This window comes from Chiloscyllium punctatum, chromosome 15 (assembly GCF_047496795.1).
Source record: "Chiloscyllium punctatum isolate Juve2018m chromosome 15, sChiPun1.3, whole genome shotgun sequence".
Classification (NCBI taxonomy): Eukaryota; Metazoa; Chordata; class Chondrichthyes; order Orectolobiformes; family Hemiscylliidae; genus Chiloscyllium; species Chiloscyllium punctatum.
In genome coordinates, this window is record NC_092753.1 from 80,214,660 (window position 1) to 80,233,926 (window position 19,267).

The following is a 19,267-nucleotide window of genomic DNA, read 5'->3' on the forward strand; positions in this document are numbered from 1 at the left end:
CAAGAGATCTTAGAATTCCTACAGTGTGGAAACAGGTCCACACCGACCCTCTGAAGAATAGCCCACCCAAACTCATTCCCATTATTCTACATTTACCGCTGACTAATACACCTAACCTACACATCCCTGAACACTCTGGGCTATTTAGCTTGGCCAATTCACCTAACATGCACATCTTTGTATTGTGGGAGGAAACCGGAGCATCTGGGTGAAATAGCAAACTCCATTCAAACGGTTGCCTGAGGCTTGAATTGAACCCTAGTTTCTGGTGCTGAGAGGCAGCAGTGTTAGCCACTGACCCACCGTGCCTGCTCAGGCCATCCTGTAACTCTGGTATCGTGCAACAGGTTGAGTACCATGTAATAAACCTATTCAGACAGTCAAGTCTGAGCCTATTTTCTGAGAGACTGTGTGAGTGTCCTTTCCCACTTGGGATCAGGTGCTGCTGGTGGCGGCAATGAACAACATTGGGAAGAGTGTTTTCTGATTGTTTTTACCAAGCTAAAACACAATGACTGCAGATGCTGGAAACCAGAGTCAAAATGAGAGTGGTGCTGGAAAAGCACAGCAGGTCAGGCAGCATCCGAGGAGCAGAAAATCAACGTTTCTGGCAAAATCCCTTCTTCAGGAATAGAGGATATAATGTAGCATAAGTCAGGAAGCTGATTGATTTTTACACATGCAGAATATGTCACCTTGAACTTCAGGAGCAGGAAGAATGATTTGTGTTTATGATGCTCACGATTTTCCTCATGTTGCCCACTGAGCCATTTGCTAGTTGACCTTGCCTCCTATGTTACAGTGGAGCTAAACGCAATTTCATTGTGAAAAATAAGTGCTTCCACTGAAGAGAAAATCAAGCTGAATTGGCCAATTTTCTATGGCTTGGATTAATTAGACATTTGCATTTTTAATACAAAATTGTGATATTGCAATGGAATAGTGAATATTGCAAATTCTCTACCACTGAGTGGCAAAAGCTCAATCATTGATAGATTTCTAGGTACTAATGACACCAAAGGGATACGGAGGTAGCATGAGGGTACCTTTTTGATAGCACCTTCCAAACACACGAAACACCATTTAAAAAGCAGCAGACTCGAGGATCACAAGTTTACTGCCAAGTCATTCACCAGGGGCGGCACAGTGGCTCAGTGGTTAGCACTGCTGCCTCACAGCACCAGAGACCCAGGTTCAGTTCCTCCCTCAGGCAACTGCCTGTGTGGCGTTTGCACATTCTCCCTGTGTCTGCGTGGGTTTCCTCCGGGTGCTCCGGTTTCCTCCCACAATCCAAAGATGTGCAGGTTAGGTGAATTGGACATGCTAAATTGCCTGTAGTGTTAGGTGCATTAGTCAGGGGTGAATATAGGGGAATGGGTCTGGCTGGGTCCCACTTCGGAGGGTCTCTGTGGATTTGTTGGGCCGGAAGGCCGGTTTCCACACTGTAGGGAATCTAATCTAATCTAATCTAATCCTGATTTATAACTGTATCAGTATTCCTTTATTGTCGTTGGATCAAATTCCTGGAACTGCCTTCCTAACTCCAAGTTCAAGAAAGCAGTTCGCCTCACCACCTGGGCAATAAATGCTGGTTCAACCAGTGACACCTACAGCTCTTGTATGAATAAAGTAGTGATGTTGAGGGAGATGATTAACCATGATCTAGAATAGTGAAGCAGACATGAAGGGCTGAGCGGTCGACTTGTGTTCCGATGTCCAGCAGACCGCTACATGCACAACGCAATAAGATGAGTTGTGGGCTGCCATACAATGTCAAATAACTTGCACAACTATTGTATTGCTGTAAAAATTGCTTAGATTCTGTTCACCAATATATGGGCAATTTTTTTCCAATTCAAACACTGAGAATGCTGGAGAAACTGAGCAGTTCTGGCAGCATGTTTGGAGAGAGAAACAAACTTAACGTTTCGAGTCTGGTATAACTTCAGAACTCTGAAGTGAGTTCAATAAAAAGGTCAAACTGGACTCGAAGCATTAACTTTTTTTTTCTCTCTCCACAGATTCTGTGACACCTGCAGAGTTTCTCTGGCAAACTGTTGGTTTTAGATTTCCAGTGTCTATAGTATTTTGCATTATTTGAAAGTTTTCCTGTTGTCCAGTTCAGATGTACACATGACCACTTGTTCATTTGTGTAAAATAATTAGTTAAGTTTTTTATTTTTGAGGATTGGTTATTTTGTTGGTGCAACAGTTAGAGATTTTGTAATGGTTGGGTGAAATGCACTGAAAAGTCACATGACAAAGTAAAGTAGGTATTGTTTTGTTTCACTTTTGAGGTTCGTTCTCCCCACCATCCGCTGTGGTATCAACAGCAGTTGCTTCCTTATACAGCGTGCAGGCTCTAACCTTGTTGGCTGAGGTAGGTCAGTGTGTGCAAACGTGTGATTTATTCATGGACAATGCTTACATTATTAAGCAATTACAACTGTATTCTTTTTCAACAAATTTTAAATGCTGCCTTTATCTTGTAGTCCATTCTGCAACCTTGCATTTATATTTTTAATGAAGTTAACTTATTATGTAAGTCTGCTGTGTCACTGCTCCCAGAGCACGAGACTGGGCACATTATTCATCCTTTCTTGGGATGATTTGCATTTCATTGAGAAGGTATTGCCTCTCGCCAAGTGTGATTTGCTTGTTTTAACATTGCCTGTAGTCAGTGGAAAAGATAGGTAGTACAATCTACTGTGAAGAACCCAGCAAGTGTCATTCGCATGTTTTTTTGAGAAGTATACAAAGTATTTGGGGCCAGAAGTTCCCTCTGTTATGTGTTTGGTTTGTCCTCCATATTCTCTCATATGATGGCTGACATTCTCCCACGAATGAGAATAATACAGTCTCTACTGAATGAATGAATTAAATTTAGAATTATATGTTGGGTGGTCTGCTGATAACCATGCTTTAAGTAAGCAGTTTAGCTCACCTGTTGAACCATCTATTGCAGGAGGAGAAACCATGCAGCTTAAAAATAGTGTTTAAGGTCTGTAATCTGTGTAGCATTTATTGCAAATTAGTGATGTATTGCTATCTGCACTGTGGTTTTATTTCTTTTTGTGTCTGCAGTACTTAGTTTCAAATGAAGTCCTGTTTTTGTGTTTCTGGTAAGCTCCATCTGAACTTCCCTTTTCTGCTTTTTGTTTTTTTTTGGAATAATTTTCAGGTACTTGCACCTCTTCTCGATATGGTTTATCGTAGTGATGAAAAGGAGAAAGCAGTGCCTCTCATCTCTAGGCTGTTGTATTATGTGTTCCCATATTTGAGAAACCACAGGTAACAAGATGAAATGTTTATCGTTGCTTTGATCAGTTGCTATGATGTTGGGAGTTCATAGGTCCAGGCTTTCAGACCAAATCGATCAAAATTTAATTCATGATAGAATCAAAACAAACCAATTTCTTTTCTCTTGGCTTTTTCAGTTAGTGTGAAGTCAAAGTAATAATATAGACGCCCGTGTTGTATGCATGTTGGTAAATTCATTTTCGGCTTCTGGTTCCTGTGCACTGAACACCGTTTTTCACGTGAGCAGAAGTGTCAGTTGATGGATTAGAGTCTGCAATCAGAATTTAGAGGAGTTGGATTTAGTGATCTAAATCCAGAATCTCACTGAAGCTGGCATCAGGATAAAAAGAATTATGAACAGGACTGATGTTCCAAATGCACAAGTTGTGCTCCACCAGAGGAACTGTCATCAAAATGAGATGTTAAATGAGTCTGAAAGTATTATAGACTCGGAGACTCGAGTCAAGAAGTTTTGTTCCTGCCCCTGCAACAGTGGCTCTTTTTTTTTCTTCCCCACCCACCCCACACCTCCCTTTGCAACATGTTATTTCCAAAGTGTCTAAGATATGTCAACTCAGTGATATTCTAAGTTAATACTTCAGGTTTCCTGATTTGGAATGTTGGCACCGTCACCCAGCTGAGAAAATCCAGCCCCAAGAGACTGGCAGCTGTAGTTTGAGAAATCCATCCTCTGGACAAAGGTATCAATGAGAGTTTTTAGTGGCAGAGGATGAGGAAGAGTCACAGATTGGAATCCTGAAGATGGGAGCAGACAGCCTTGGTAGTGCATCAGATGTTGTTTTGAGAGATTATCACAAGGTGAAATAAATTTTTGAGTTCATGACTGGGCCTGTACTTTTGCTGCTTTCCAAAGTTGTGGAAGTGACCTTTTCGTTAGCTCAATTAGACAACCAGGAGCCTTGAAGTCAAAAGCAGGGGCATGTATTTAATTACTTTTTGACTTGTCAATATTTGGTCTGCCGAAGATTTGACTCCTTTGTTACTGAACTTCAAACAGCATTACAAAAGATGGCACAACTTTGCATTGTGTAGATTTTATACATGTTTAAAGAACCTATATAGTTTTTAATAATGAAGGACCACAAAACCCATCCTTAGTTTTAGCAATTAGCATTTATTGACACTAAATTGGCCGCTTTACTTGTCCCATGTATGACACAAAGGGAAGTTTACCACAAGAGTCACAAACACTCTGAACAAATTAGATGAAGTTCTCTTGTCTCCACATAAGGAACAATGAGATATTAAATTGTTGTAGATCATTTCTCGTCAATTTAACTTCTTTTAGTAGTGTAAGATTGACATTTTGTATAGGTTTGATTTTTTTTTTAAAAAGTGCTTTAAAATAAAACTATTTATTAGTTAAGGCCATTGCCGACTACTTATTGACAAAAGTTTTGATCTTGAAGCTTTTTCAAATAAGAATGGAAAATGTGCGTATATTCTTTTTGAAGTGGATGCGTAAGATTTTAGGTGTAGTGATTATGTCCTACTTATTTTTTCTTTGATTTGCTATGTTCTGAAACTGTCCTCTTTTCATTTCCCCTCAGTGAGTACAACATCCCAAGTTTTCGAGCCAGTGCTCAGTTACTGAGCAGTTTGAGTGGTTATGCTTACACCAAGAGAGCATGGAAAAAGGAAGTCTTTGATCTCTTCATGGATCCACTCTTTTTCCAGATGGACTCGTCTTGTATTAACCAGTAGGAAAACAGTATATTTTATTGTTGTATTTCAGGTTGTTGCACTAGGTTTTGAAAATGGACTTATAATTCCATTTGGAACTTAATGTTTTGTTTTGCCAAAGTATAGTCTGATATTCCTCAAATGCTTCATGTGTGTTTTACATTAAGCTTTTTTAGTTACTGTTTGCAAAAGCAACACTCTCTAACAATTCTTTTGGACTATTTATGGGTGCATTTTCCAAAACTGACACCAAGTTAACTTTGTCTCCAGTTGACTCAACTCTATTGAGGTTTGTGCCGCCTCTTACTGCTTGAGCTTTGATCCCGACATTCCCCAGACAGAGATTTGCCAGCAGCCTAGTTTGGTTGACCATTCACCTAGCTGTCTGTGGCCTCAAGGTTCTTCTCCGCCTCCTCTTGTAGCTTTCGGCAAATCTGGCGACTTAATTCAACTTGCTCCAATCTACTCTTGCTATCGTCTTTATTTTGTTTTTTTTTCCAATGATATTGAGTGCACTAGATTCTAAAATTTTACTGGCTTGTCGTTTTTTTTTTCTTCAAATCTCAAGCATTCTTTTCTCGGTAGTGTTTTGAAGTAAAGGTTAAGTGAGTACAGTCTGCTCTATCATTCAATGAGCTCATCCCCATTTCCCCATTTTATTTTTGAATAACTCCCAGTCCCCTTCAGCCAAGTTTCTCCCTCTTACTGTAGTACAGCTTAGCATTCGTTTCATGGTCACTGTTTTCCAGGAGATGTTTTACATTTGATTATTTATTAAACCTGTCTTGTTATACATTACCAGATCCACAGTGGCCTAATTCTGTTGAATATACTAAACAACTCAGCATCAACAGCTCTCTGTGGTTTTTTAAAAAAACCTATAGATTCATTTCCCTCTGAGAGAAGAAATTCCTCCTCATTTCTGTCTTCAGTCAGTGATCCCTGTCTCTGAGATTTTGCCCTCTGGTTCAAGGCTCTCCCACAAGGAAAATCTACCCTGTCAAACCTCTGAAGAATCTTATCTTTCAATGAGATCATCTCACATTCTACTCCACACCAATGAGTACAGGCCCAACCTACATAATCTGTCCTCATAAGAAAATCCCTCCATGCCTGGGATCAACTTTGTGACCTTCTCTGGACTGCCTCCAATGCAGGTATTATTTTCCTTAGATCAGATGACCAAAATGTTTAACCATATTCTAAATGTGTTCTTGTGTAGTGTGAGCAAGACTTTCCTATTTTAATACTCCAGTCTCTTTGAAATAAAGGTGAAACTTCAATTTGCCTTCCTATTACCTGCTATGCTAGCTTTTTGTCATTTACACACAAAGGTTCTCACCCCTCTGTGCTGCAGCTTTCTGTAGTTTTTCTCTATTTTAAATAATATTTGGCTGTTCTATTCTTCCTGTCAAAGTACATAATCTCTCAATTTCCTACATTATATTGGCCACATTTTTGCTCACTTCCTTAAGCTGTCGATATCCCTCCGTAGGCTGTCTTTGGATCATCCTTCCACTTGATCTATTTTTGAATAACTCCCAGTCCCCTTCAGCCAAGTTTCTCCCTCTTACTGTAGTACAGCTTAGCATTCATTTCATGGTCACTGTTTTCCAGGAGATGTTTTACTTTTGATTATTTATTAAACCTGTCTTGTTATACATTACCAGATCCACAGTGGCCTAATTCTCCGTTAAATGTACAAAATTTTGCTTTCTGAAACTCTCCCAGATATGCGAAAATTAAGTTCACCCTTGATTAATAATATATTATTTCTACAGACCTCAACTTTTTCTCTGTTCTGCTACTCTTAGGGGCTTGTAGACTACTGCCAACAGTCTTTTTCTCACCTTGTCATTTCCTTCTTTCACCAGCTGAGGTGTGACCTTCTAGGGATTTATAAAATCATGAGGCATGTGGTTAGGTAAATAGACAAGTTAATTTCCCAGAACCAGAGGGCATAGGTTGAGGGTGAGGGGGGCAAAAATTTAAAAGGTACCTAAGGGGCAACTTTTTCATGCAGAAGGTGGTGCGTGTGTGTGGAATGAGCTCCCAGAGGAAGAAATGGTGGCTAGTACAATTGCAGCATTTAAAAGGCACCAGGATGGGTATATGAATCGGAAGGGTTTAAAGGGATGTGGGCTAAATGCTGGCAAATGGGACTAGATTAGGTTAGGACATCTGGTTGACATAGACAAGTTGGAACAAAGGGTCTGTTTCCGTGCTGTACATCTGCGATTCTATATGGGGTTTTTTGTCTTGCAAAAAATTTCTTGCTTTCGTCCATTGCTTACTAACAAAGTTACCCCACCACACTTCTTGCTTTGCCTGACCTTTTGTGAAGTCCCATACCATTGTGTTTCAGTTCCCCATTCTGATCTCTTTGTAACCACAAGACAAAAAAAGAACTGTGGATGCTGGAAATCTGAAACTTAAAATAAAAAAGAAATTGCCGAAGTTTCATCAGGTCTGGCAGCAACTATGGAGAGAAATCAGAGTTCATTCTTCAGGTCCAGTGACCATTTCTCTGAACACTGGACCCAAAACATTAACTCTGATTTCTCTCCACAGATGCTACCAGACCTGCTGAAATTTTCCAGCAGTTGCTCTTTTTGCTCCTTGTAACCATGTCTTGTAATCACTTTAGTATCATACCCATGAACCTCTATTTATGCTGTTTAATTTTTTTTTCTGAATACTGAATGCATGGAACTAAAGACCCTTTTGAATTTGCCATTTCTCCCCCTTTGACTCTAATTACTACTGTTTTTCCATGTTTGTATACTTTGTCCCTTTCTGCCCCAATCTGGGTATTTCTGTCTAAGTAGCTGCCCTGTAATGCTGCCATAATTTGCTTTGTTCGTCTGTTTTCCTCTCCATGGATATTACAGGTGATCACTCTCGCACTCCCACGCGCACACCCCCTCACAGACTTGAGACACTCTGCGCACACGCACACAAAACCCCCACCCCAGACACACACACACACAGACAGACAAAGACCCACATGCACATGTATATTTTGTGGGGTGAATTTGTACTTGCAGAGTTACATTGCACTTTGCTCAAAAACTGCATACGTTCATGTAGAACTCTGAGCTCAAAAACTGCATGAATTTATGTAAAACTCTATTATCTCACTTTTTAGATTTGGAATCAATCTAAACATCAGGTCATAGACAGAGAACACAGGGGGCTAACACCTTCAACATATTGTCTAGCTATCACCATTGTTAACAGCTAACCCGAGAATGCAACTTTTTTTTTAAAAAAGGGTTTTGTGATTTACACCTGAAAGAAGTGAAACTATCACTGTTAAGCCTTTCATGTGTTAGAATACAATCAATTTTGCAATGTATAATTTCAGTTACAACACACTAAATTTTTGCTATAAATTCTGTGTGTTAGGATTGGGCCCTCCACTATCACCTGATGAAGGAGCGTCGCTCCGAAAGCTAGTGTGCTTCAAATTAAACCTGTTAGACTATAACCTGGTGTTGTGTGATTTTTAACTTTGTACACCCCAGTCCAACACCGGCATCTCCAAATCATTCAAATAATGGTTGTGATTTCACCAGAGACAGCAGAGGGTGGAAACATGTGCTGTATGAGTAATTCTTTAAATTTTGTTCTTTGTTTTCCCAGTTGGAAGTCCATCATTGACCATCTGTTGACTCATGAGAAAACAATGTTCAAAGACATGATGAGTGAGTCCAGTTTATTGTGCATATATCGTCTTGAAAATGAGATTTTAACTAAAACTGAATCTATACTATCAACATCCTGTGGGTTGCCCTTGATTAGAGTTTGAACTGGACCAGCCACGCAATTGGCTCAGAGACATTTAAAAACCAGCAGATAACAACTGAAAAAAGCAATAAATAGGGGGCAGGAAGTTGAAATGAGGATAAGCTAACTAGTGATATGAAAGAAGATTGCAAGAGTTTTTGTGTGATTGTATGTTAATGAAACCCATCGGGACTTAGTTTCACACTAAAGTTGCTAATGGAGTGAAACTGCTACAAAGACATTCTGGATATTATTGGTCAGTGTCAATGTGAGCCAGAAAATTGTGGATAAACTCGTACGCTGCTAGACTGAGAAGGTGTAGTCAGGTTGAGTAAGGCAAACAAATGATTTGGCAGCAATTTACAAGTTCTGCAATCTATGTATTAGTCAGAAAATAAAAAAGAGTGCATGTTTGGCTAAATGAATGGATTCCTTCGTTTACATTTTGCTGCAATTATGTTTGGGTCAGTTTGAGTGTAATCACAAGGATATTGATGAGCATGTAAGATGTTGGGCTGGAGTTCCATTCAACTAAGATTAGGATTACAAAACTGTCATGGAAACCTGTGTTTAACTATATTCACCAGGCTATCAGTTGCAGAATTAACCTGTATTCAGCACCGGAATAGGTAATTTGTGGGATTTGCCCCGTTTTAGCCACCCCCACCCACATTCCCACCAGATGTACAGAGTTATATTAGAGCTGAGATGATAAATAGTTACAGTAATTTAAAACTTTTAATCCAGATGAACTCTCCTTCAGTTTGTAAGTAGGCTTTGCATGCAGTAAGGTATTGACAAATTCTATTTGGTTTAAATTCAAAACTGTGACTTTTATAGTGACCAACCTCATCAATTTTTTTTCATTTAAAATTACCCAATCCATGCCCAGAATATGCAGTCTTATCAACTGGGGTTTTTGGGAGATAACATGGACCAGTTCAGAAAAATTTGACCGGAACAGCAGCTGAGAGAACCTGTGGCTTAAGTCAAGTTATTAGCTTAACCCTGCCAATTCCTGACATGTTGCATTATCTCAATCCTCAACCCTTGTTTTTTGGGCATAACTGGGTAATTTCCAGACTCTAGTGCCTTAAAACAATGTTGCAATTTTGTGGGTAGCTACTGTATTCAAGTCAAGGTATTATCGTGAAAAGGTGATAGTCAGTAATAGAACCATGCGTTAGTTCTGACAGCGAGGGAATGTGATGTGAGTTAATCAAAATGAAGTCTATGTGGGAATGTAGAAAGCATGCTCGGGAGAGACTAGCTGGTGCCAAAACTGAAGGCTGTATATAATTATTTAAGAATCCGACTGGAGGGCTGTCAGGTTCCCACTGATAAATGACTGATCAGCTACATTAAAGAATGTGCTGGATGATAAGATGTTGGTTCAAGGACTCAGCTGTCAGTGCTGCAGGACAGGAAACATCTGCTTTCGCTCGTTTTCTCTTAATCAGGGAGTGAAAGAACAAACTGGGAGTAGGCAGCTAGTCAACATCACTCTGGATAAAAGGCATAGAAAGATATCATCGCTAGGCATAACAAGGGTGTTAATGAATTAGACATTAACACTTCACCTAATGGAAAAAGAACTTTGGGTTGGACTGAGAAATAAATATTGGAGTCACAGGGATATTACAGCATGAAACAAAGCCCTTTTGGCCTGTTGTATTCATGCCATCATATATCCATCTACTCTGATCCCATTTTCCTACGTTTAGCTGGTAGCCCCATGTATGCCAAGGTGTTCCAAATGCTCATGGAAATAATTCTGTCATGTGTTTTTAGCTGAATGTCCGTAGATCTCCTCAAAAATGGCACCTGGGTTGATAGGGTTATCATGAAGGTGTATGTGTGTTTCCTTTCATTAGCAGGGGGATTGAGTTTAAGAGCCGCAAGATTATGCTACAGCTTGACAGCGCACTGGTTAGACCACATGTTAAATATTGTGTTCAGTTCTGGTCACCTCAGGAAGAATGTGGAAGCTTTAGAGAGGGTGCAGAGGAGATTTACCAGGATACTGTCTGGACTGGAAGACATATCTTTTGTGATGAAAAGTTGAGGGAGCTAGGACTTTTCTCACTGGAGCGGAGAAGGATGAGAGATGATTAGATAGAGTGTACAAGATGTTGAGAAACATAGATAGTGGATAGCCGGAGACATTTTCCCAAGGCAGAAACGGCTACCGTGAGGGGGGCATAATTTTAAGGTGATTGATTACATTACTCAGTGTGGAAACAGGCCCTTCGGCCCAACAAGTCCACACTGACCCTCCGAAGAGCAACCTACCCAGACCCATTCCCCTACATTTACCCTTCACCTAACACCATGGGCAATTTAGTATGGCCAGTTCACCTAACCTGTACGTTTTTGGACTGTGGGAGAAAGCCAGAGCACCTGGAGGAAACCCACGCAGACACAGCGAGAATGTGCAAACTCCACCGAGACAGATGTTGAGGTGGGAATTGAACCTGGGTCTCTGGTGCTGTGAGGCAACTGTGCTAACTACTGTGCCACCATGCCGCCCACTGTTTAGGGGAGATGTCAGACATAGGTTCTTTACTCAGGTGGGTGCCTGGAATGTAAAGTTAGGGACATTTAAGTGACTCTTGGATAGGCTAATGGAAGTTAGAATAACTAACTATGTAGGTTAGTCTTAACTGTTTCCAGTATCCAGAGTTCTTTTGATTTATTCATGTGAAGAAAAATAAGAATCAAGACGCAAGTACTGAAGTGAGAACAAAGTAAAAATAAAGAACAGATCATACTTGCAATATCCTAGCATGCATTATTATGACCAAGGTCACAAAAACAGTTGTTGATCAGTCTTTTGGCCCCATTATTTTCCTGTTTTTAGCCTGAAGCACTTGCTATAATAAGTACAAGTTGAGGCTTCATTAACTTTTAATCAGTTGTTCCTTCCTTTTCCTGGGATGTACATGTTTGGTGGTTCATTGGTGGTTTTGTCCTCTTGATCTCTGGCGTTGCAGATTTTTACATCACTCTGAGTTTCATAGAATCCCGACGGTGTGAAAGTAGACCACTCAGCCATTGAATCCACATGGACCTTCTGAAGTGTGTCCCACCCAGACCCACACCCCTTATCTATCCCTGAAACTCAGCATTTCCTATGGCTTGTCCACCTAGCCTGTACTACTTTGGACCGTGGGATGAAACTGGAGCACCTGTAGGAAAACCGCAGACCCTGGGAGAACGAGCAAACTCCACACAGTCACTCAAGGGTGGCATCAAACCTAGATCCCTGTTGCTGTGAGGCAGAAATGCTAACCATTAAGCCACGGTGCCGCCTTGCAGCAGCTTTGTCAAAAAGCGTGCTTTTAAAGGACAGCAGTTCTCCTGCAGTGTTAGTTATTTAACCTTGGAGTCATAAACAGCCTTCAGTACATATTTTCTGGCAGGTTTTATGAAGTCTTATAGCTCAGGTTGAGGTTCTAGATGTAAGTTTGCTCGCTGAGCTGGAAGGTTCATTTTGAGACGTTTCATCACCATACTAGGTAGCATCAGTGAGCCTCTAGTGAAGCGCTGGTGTTATGGCCCACTTTCAATTTAGGTGTTTAGGGTTCCTTGGGTTGGTGATGTCATTTCCTGTCTTTTCTCTGAGGGTGATGGATGGGATCCAAATCAGTGCGTTTGTTGAGTGTTCTGGTTGGAATGCCATGCTTCTAGGAATTCTCATGCATGTGTCTGCTTGGCTTGTGCAAGGATGTATGCATTGTCCCAGTCGAAGTGGTATCCTTTCTGATCTGTATGTAAGGATACTAGTTATAGTGGGCCATGTCTTTTTGTGGCTACTTGAGGTTCATGTATCCTGGTAGCTAGTTTTCTGCCTGTTTGTCCAGCTCTCGCAAAGTATTTTCTAAATGACGTTCATGTGTGCTATCACACTGCCGAACAGAGGAACTACGAAGAGCAGAGGAACATCACCTTTATAGTGTATTCAAACAGAACAGGTACCCAATGAATACAGTCCGCCAATATCTCAGCAACAAACCCAAACAGGCAGACAAAATGCTCCCAGTAACCCTAGCCACTCTCGGAAATGACTGCCAGACTACTCCGACCCCTTGGCATCATGGCAGCCCACCAAACACGCTAAACCAGCAACTAATGAACTTGAAAGACCCTATAAAAACAACAAGCAAAACTAATGTCATTTAGAAAATACCTTGCAAGAACTGTAGTAAACACTACCTTGGACAAACAGGCAGAAAACTAGCCACCAGGATGCATGAACATCAACTAGCCACAAGACCACATGACCCAATATCATTAGTATCCTTACATACTGATGAGGAAGGACATCACTTCGAATGGGACAATGCATCCATCCTAGGACAGGCCAAACAGACGCACACGAGAATTCATAGAAGCATAGAGTTCCGGTTGGAAAGCCATCAGCAAACACACCGATTTGGATCCCATCCATCGACTGCTTGGGGAAAAAAAAAGCAGGAAATGACATCAACCACAGGAAATAACATCACCAACCCAAGGAAACCTAAAAACCTAAATAGAAAGTGGGCCATAACACCAGCACTTCACTGGAGGCTCACTGATGTTACCTTGCATGGTGATGAAACATCTGAAAATGAACCTTCCCCGCAAGCAAACCTACAACCAGAACACACATTTTCTTTTATGTGAGATGATCCATTTTGTTAGAATGTATAAGGAAAGCACATATTGCATGGGAAAATCAGAGTCTAAATCATATTGTGCATAAAGAGATCAAACCATTAAAAGTATTGATGTCGCAGGCTACAAAGGGACTGGACTTCATTTCTAGCAAGCTTTTTTTTCTCAACAGTTTAAAAGTTCAAGACAAGATTAGACACAATTGATTTGTTCATTGTTATAATCTCTTGTTTTTATACTGAAATGTAGATCAAAGAAGTTTAATGAGATTTTGCCAGTTTAGGAATAAATCTCACTTTCAAAGATTTTTTTAAATCCCTGCCCCCTCAGGACAACCGGTTAAAATGTAGTCTCTAATTTGCAGTTAATTGCATTTTTTCTGCTCTGGTCTTTGTCTTTATTTAAATTCATCTTTCTCTTCACTTTCAGGCATGCAGAGCAGCTCACTAAAACTGTTTGCTAATTATGAGCAAAAAGCAATGTTGGTGAAGCGGCAAGCTTTTGCAATTTTCAGTGGTGAACTGGACCAGTATCATCTGTATCTCCCACTTATACAAGGTGATTAATACACTTTTTTGCTCACAAGAAATAAATAGTTGAAATAATATTTGCTCCAAATGAACAGAATGAAATGAGAGTGCCTCAGATTTGGTCTGCCGATTATATGTCCTAACCGAGGTAAATTTGTGCAGCAATATTTTTCCGTTGATTTAGATTACTTTTAGATTAGATTACTCAGTGTGGAAACAGGCCCTTCGGCCCAACAAGTCCACACCGACCCGCTGAAGTGCAACCCACCCAGATCCATTCCCTTACATTTACCCCTTCGCCTAACACTATGGGCAATTTAGCATGGCCAATTCACCTAACCTGCACATTTTTGGATTGTGGGAGGAAACCGGAGTACCCAGAGGAAACTCACGCAGACACTGGGAGAATGTGCAAACTCCACACACAGTTGTACGTTTTTAAGTAATACGCTAAAAATATGCTAGCCTATCCAGTGATGCTCACATCCCATGAATGAATACAATAAGCCCTTATTTTAAAACATAATTGTGGGCAGTAGGAGTTGCTTAATGTCCTTGGAGTTCCAGCTCTCTGACTGTTGGGAAAATGTGACCCAGGAGCAGGCCTGTCCAGCCTGCTTGGGCATTGAGTGGGATCGTTTCTGCTGTCTGATTGAATTCCTTAGGTGCAGCTTTTCCCCTCTTATTCCTTAACCCTTTGGCGAGTAACAATCTGCACACTACTTTCATTTAATTCTTACACTGATTATTCTATTGAACTAGATTTCTAATCTTTGTGACGTGTTATGAAATTGTAGGCATGTACTGTAAAAGAGTTGAAATGCTGGCAAGCCTGTCATGTGACTGACTCCAAGCACAGTATGCTGAAATACTTTAAAATGTAACATTTGGCTGTCAAACGAATAGCTGAACTGCTATGTCCTACAACAATTCAAATTGAGTCAATCAGTTTAAATTATGTCCCAAGATAGTAAAACCCAGATGAATTTGAATTTTACTGTTTTGACGACATCAAACTAATAACACGATCCAATGTTTTGGGGTATAAAAATCAGGCATTTTGAACAGTTAGCCAGAGTCACAAGGAGCACCAACAGACTCCCGCAGACCCACTCTCTCTGAAAGGTACCTTTATCTATGAAAGATGTGTGCAGCCTCAGACTGAAAAAAAGGAGACAGATAGCTGGTTGGTTTTGAAGCTTTATTTCTTTGTAAATCTTAAAGCCCTCCTCTTCCCCTCTCTTTCCCCGCCCCCCCCCCCCCCCCCCCCCCCAAATTATCAGATCACTATAGTGTTATAGAGTGAGAGGTAGATAAATGAATCAGACAAACGAGGCTTACAGTGTAATGTTCTCTTTTTGGAGTTAAAGTAGGTAACTGGGTAGTTCTTTGTCACATGAGGTTATGAGGCAAGGTGAGCTTTTCTGTGTGTCTGGTTTACATTATCAGAAGGGTTTACCCCATGTTATCACATGTGCTGTATCGGCCTTTTGGCTCGGAATATGTGAAGTCACTGAGGACCAGAGGAAGAGATTCTGCTTGCGTGCTGCAGGTTCGACGCAGCAGACGTGTGCTGGCAGGGGAGATACCACGGGGGTCATGTTCAGAGCGGTTGGAGCTGCTGGAGATCGTCATTGGATCGTGATAGGACATTGGAGGTTCGTTTGGTTGTGCTGACCTACTCTTGGTGGATCTTTATGCTGGCTTCTGCCTAACGCCAATTCGGGTACCAGTCAACCTCTGAGCTATGGCCTCAGCAGCCGCTCGCAGCCCAGGCCAGGGCATTCGCAACACAGTCAGGGTGACTGAAGAAAGTGGAGGAGCGTACACCAGTCGATCGGACGGTGTTCATGAAGAAGATTTTGCTGGAGTGCTGCGGGTTCGAAGCAGCGGATGTGTACTGCCTGCAGGATTTCCCTGCGGCAGGCTATTTCGACGTGTCCTTCAGGAGCGTGAAGAATTGCGAGCACCTACTGAAAGTCTTCAAGGAGAAGGAAGGGGAGCCTCTGTTCTCCATCTTGTCGGCGGTCCCGTTGTGTGTACTTCCTGCGCAAAGGAGTCAGGTTGTAACCCTCGCGTCCCAGCAGCAGATGTCCTGACCTCCTTGAGAAGATACGTCCAGGTCGATGGAAAGAGTACCGACATGGTCGATCCTTTCGGGATCTGGACCAGCAAATGACAGGTCAAGGTAACCCTGAGGGTCGATGCCAGTGGGAACATCCTCCACCCACCCTCCAGCTTTGCCATCAGAGGGAGCAGAGATTACCTGACATACGCAGGGCAGCCAAAAGTGTGCCGAACCCGCGGGAGGTCAGGCCACATAGCGGTGGATTGTAAGGTGACCGTCTGCCGAAACTGCAAGCAGGAAGACCACCCAACCAAGGAATGTAAGGAGGCCAAAAACTGTAATCTGTGCGGAGAGGCGGGCCACATGTACAAGGCCTGCCCAAGACGAGGGGCCGCCACCTACGCACAGATGGCCGGAGGTGGCAACACAAGCCGTGGACCGCCCAAGACCAGCGAGGTACCACAAAATAGCATGGGAACGGTGTCTGGAGGCACCCAGAAGGAAGGACAGGCTATAGCGGAGCATAAGGCAGACAGCGGGGAGATGCAGCAGCCGATCCAAGCTCCTTCAAGACAGACGGAGGAAATGGAAGAGGAGAGATCAAAGGAGGCAGAGGATTGGATTACTGTGAAAATCAGGAAGAGGAAACCTCTCAAGGGCCCCAAAGCAAAGGGGGAAGCGACACCTATACGACGAGGATACAGGCAGCTCTTCTGACGGTGAGGATGGGTGCAAGGAGAGTCGTCCCCAGAGGAAGAGACAGAGCGCCATAGGGGAAAAAGGAGGGCAGCACTGCCCAAGCAGGAAAAGACCATCCCTCTGAGGGGATGGGTAAAGGCCTTCCCCCTCCCACTCAGTGAGAACCAAGAGGTACCCATCGGCCCACAGCTCCAGGTAACTGGGAGCAGCGGTCCTGTGACAGCCCTGCTGTCAGATGGAGAACTAGACGATGCGGACCCTGGGCCTGACCCGAAGACACCAGAGTGGGGAAATGGCCCCAGCGTGGAGCCGGACAGCTACCTCAGCCCTGGGAGGGTCCAGCAGTTTGTCGTCACCACGGGGATGCACACAGAGGGGCAAGACCAGCAGCAAATGGACACGGTTAACCTCGTAAACTGTTAAAATGGGGTTAAAAATTGCCAGCATCAAGGTGCATAGCATCAAATCGGCTACGCGATGTGTTTCTACGATGCCCTTCCTGGCCATTAAAGCTGACGTCCTGTTTCTGCAGGAGTGTAGGATACAGCACCTCATCAGCTACAGGAGATGGTCGAGCTTGTGGGGCCATGGGCTGTCAGTTTGGCCGGGGGGCAACGATAGCCACGCCTCCAGCCTGGGTATCCTGTTGCGAGGAGGCAACTTCACCATCTCCGAGGTTAAGGAGGTGGTGGGCGGGCGCCTCCTCGTCGCTGACGTCATGTACAGGAACGCTCCCCTGAGACTGATTTAATGTGTACGCCCCCGTGGGTAAGAGTGAACGGTTGGCCGTCCTGCAGCAGCTTCCACTGTTGCTGGCTACGTCCAGGCCGGTTATTCTGGCCGGAGACTTCAACTGTATCATTGCAGATGGACAATCCGGCGGGGGGGGGGGACAGTAAACTGGACGCCACATCCAGAGCCCTGATGGACACGGTAAAAGATGCCAAGCTGCACGACGTCTTCAGCACCCCTGCAGACTGAGCGCAGCGTAGATACACCTGGTCATGGGCAGACTGGTCTATCCGCTCAAGGATAGATTACCTGTTTGTGTCCCGAATGCTCTCGGTCAGATCCACCGACGTCAAGCCGGTGTTCTTCTCTGACCACTGCCTCCTGCTGGCCGACTGTCACCTACAGGACGAGCAGCGGGCTGGTAAGGGAACGTGGAAGCTGAACACAAAGCTGTTGACCCCGGGAAACATTGAGGAGCTCAAGAGGGATTACGCCAGTTGAAGAACTATGAAGCCCCTGTTTGATTCCCCAGCAGACTGGTGGGAAACAGTAAGAGGGAACATCAAGAGGTTCTACATCCTGAAAGGTGTCTAGGAGGTGAGAGAGAGGTGGGGAAAACTGTCCCAGCTCCAGGAAAGTATGCAGAACCTGCTCTTGCTGCAGACGATGGGGGTCGATGTCACGGAGGACCTCCAGGAGGTGAAGGGCCAGCAAGCCTCGCTCTTTGCCTCTGAGGCCTCCAAGATAATCTTCCAGTCCAAGGTCCGCTCGGTGGAGCAGGACGAGACGTGCTCACGTTTCTTCTTCCAGAAGGTGCACAAAGAGAGCTCCGTGCTCAGCAGCCTGAAGTAAGAAGATGGCTCAATCAGCAAATCCTTCTTTGCCAGTCTGTATGACGTGAAGCCAACCGACAGCGCAGCCTCCCAGTCGTTCCTGCCCTGTATCAGGGAGGTCTTAGAACACAGAAGAGGCTGGACCAGCTGCTACCTCTGGACGAGCTGAGCAAGGCCCGAGAGTTCTTCGAAAAGAATAAAACTCCCGGAAGCGACGGCTTACCGGTCGAGAGTTTCTGCTCTGTGGGACTTGATTGGCTGGAGGTGTATGTCAGTATGCTTCGGGCAGGTACCATGAGTGAATCCATGAGGAAAGGCATCATCACCCTCGTCTACAAGCAGAAAGGGGAGAGGGAGGAAATCAGAAATTGGAGACCAATCTCACTGAATGCGGATTACAAAATTCTGTCAAAGGTATTCGCCAACCGGGTCAGGTCTGCTTTGGGGTCGGTGATTCACCCCGACCAAACCTGTGCTGTGCCGGGCAGGAAGATCACTGAGAGCCTTGCACTCCTCAGGGATACGATCGCCTACGTACAGGACAGAGGGTTGGACACCTGCCTGATCAGCCTGGACCAGGAGAAAGCCTTTGACAGGATATCATACAGGTATATGAGAGAGGTTCTCTCCAAAATGGGCTTTGAGGAGTGAATCTGCAATTGGGTCAGACTGCTCTACACCAACATTGTCAGTGCAGTCTCAATCAATGGGTAGGAATGAGACAGCTTCCCTGTCAGATCTGGAGTCAGGCAGGGCTGCCCCCTCTCTCCTGCCTTGTTTGTGTGCTGCATAGAGCCATTTGTCGAGTCCATCAGGAAGGATGCGAGCCTGAGAGGGGTGACTATTCCTGGCAGTGGGGGCCTGCAGGTTAAGGCCTCCCTGTACATGGATGACATCGCCGTTTTCTGCTTGGATCCACTGTCCGTGCACAGACTCATGTGCATATGTGACCA

The 19,267-nt window shown here is 43.5% G+C and overlaps 1 protein-coding gene across 7 annotated transcripts in view; it reads left to right on the forward strand.

Annotated features, from left to right (window-relative positions):
• dop1b (DOP1 leucine zipper like protein B) overlaps positions 1–19,267 on the forward strand; it is a 144,426-nt gene that overhangs the window by 98,912 nt on the left and 26,247 nt on the right. For all 7 annotated transcript variants that reach the window (XM_072585618.1, XM_072585610.1, XM_072585614.1 and 4 more), the window contains exons 28-32: positions 2,298–2,380; positions 3,182–3,291; positions 4,872–5,021; positions 8,650–8,711; positions 13,882–14,010. In XM_072585618.1, the coding sequence (XP_072441719.1) occupies positions 2,298–2,380; positions 3,182–3,291; positions 4,872–5,021; positions 8,650–8,711; positions 13,882–14,010 (534 nt within the window). The remainder of the gene's footprint in view (positions 1–2,297; positions 2,381–3,181; positions 3,292–4,871; positions 5,022–8,649; positions 8,712–13,881; positions 14,011–19,267) is intronic.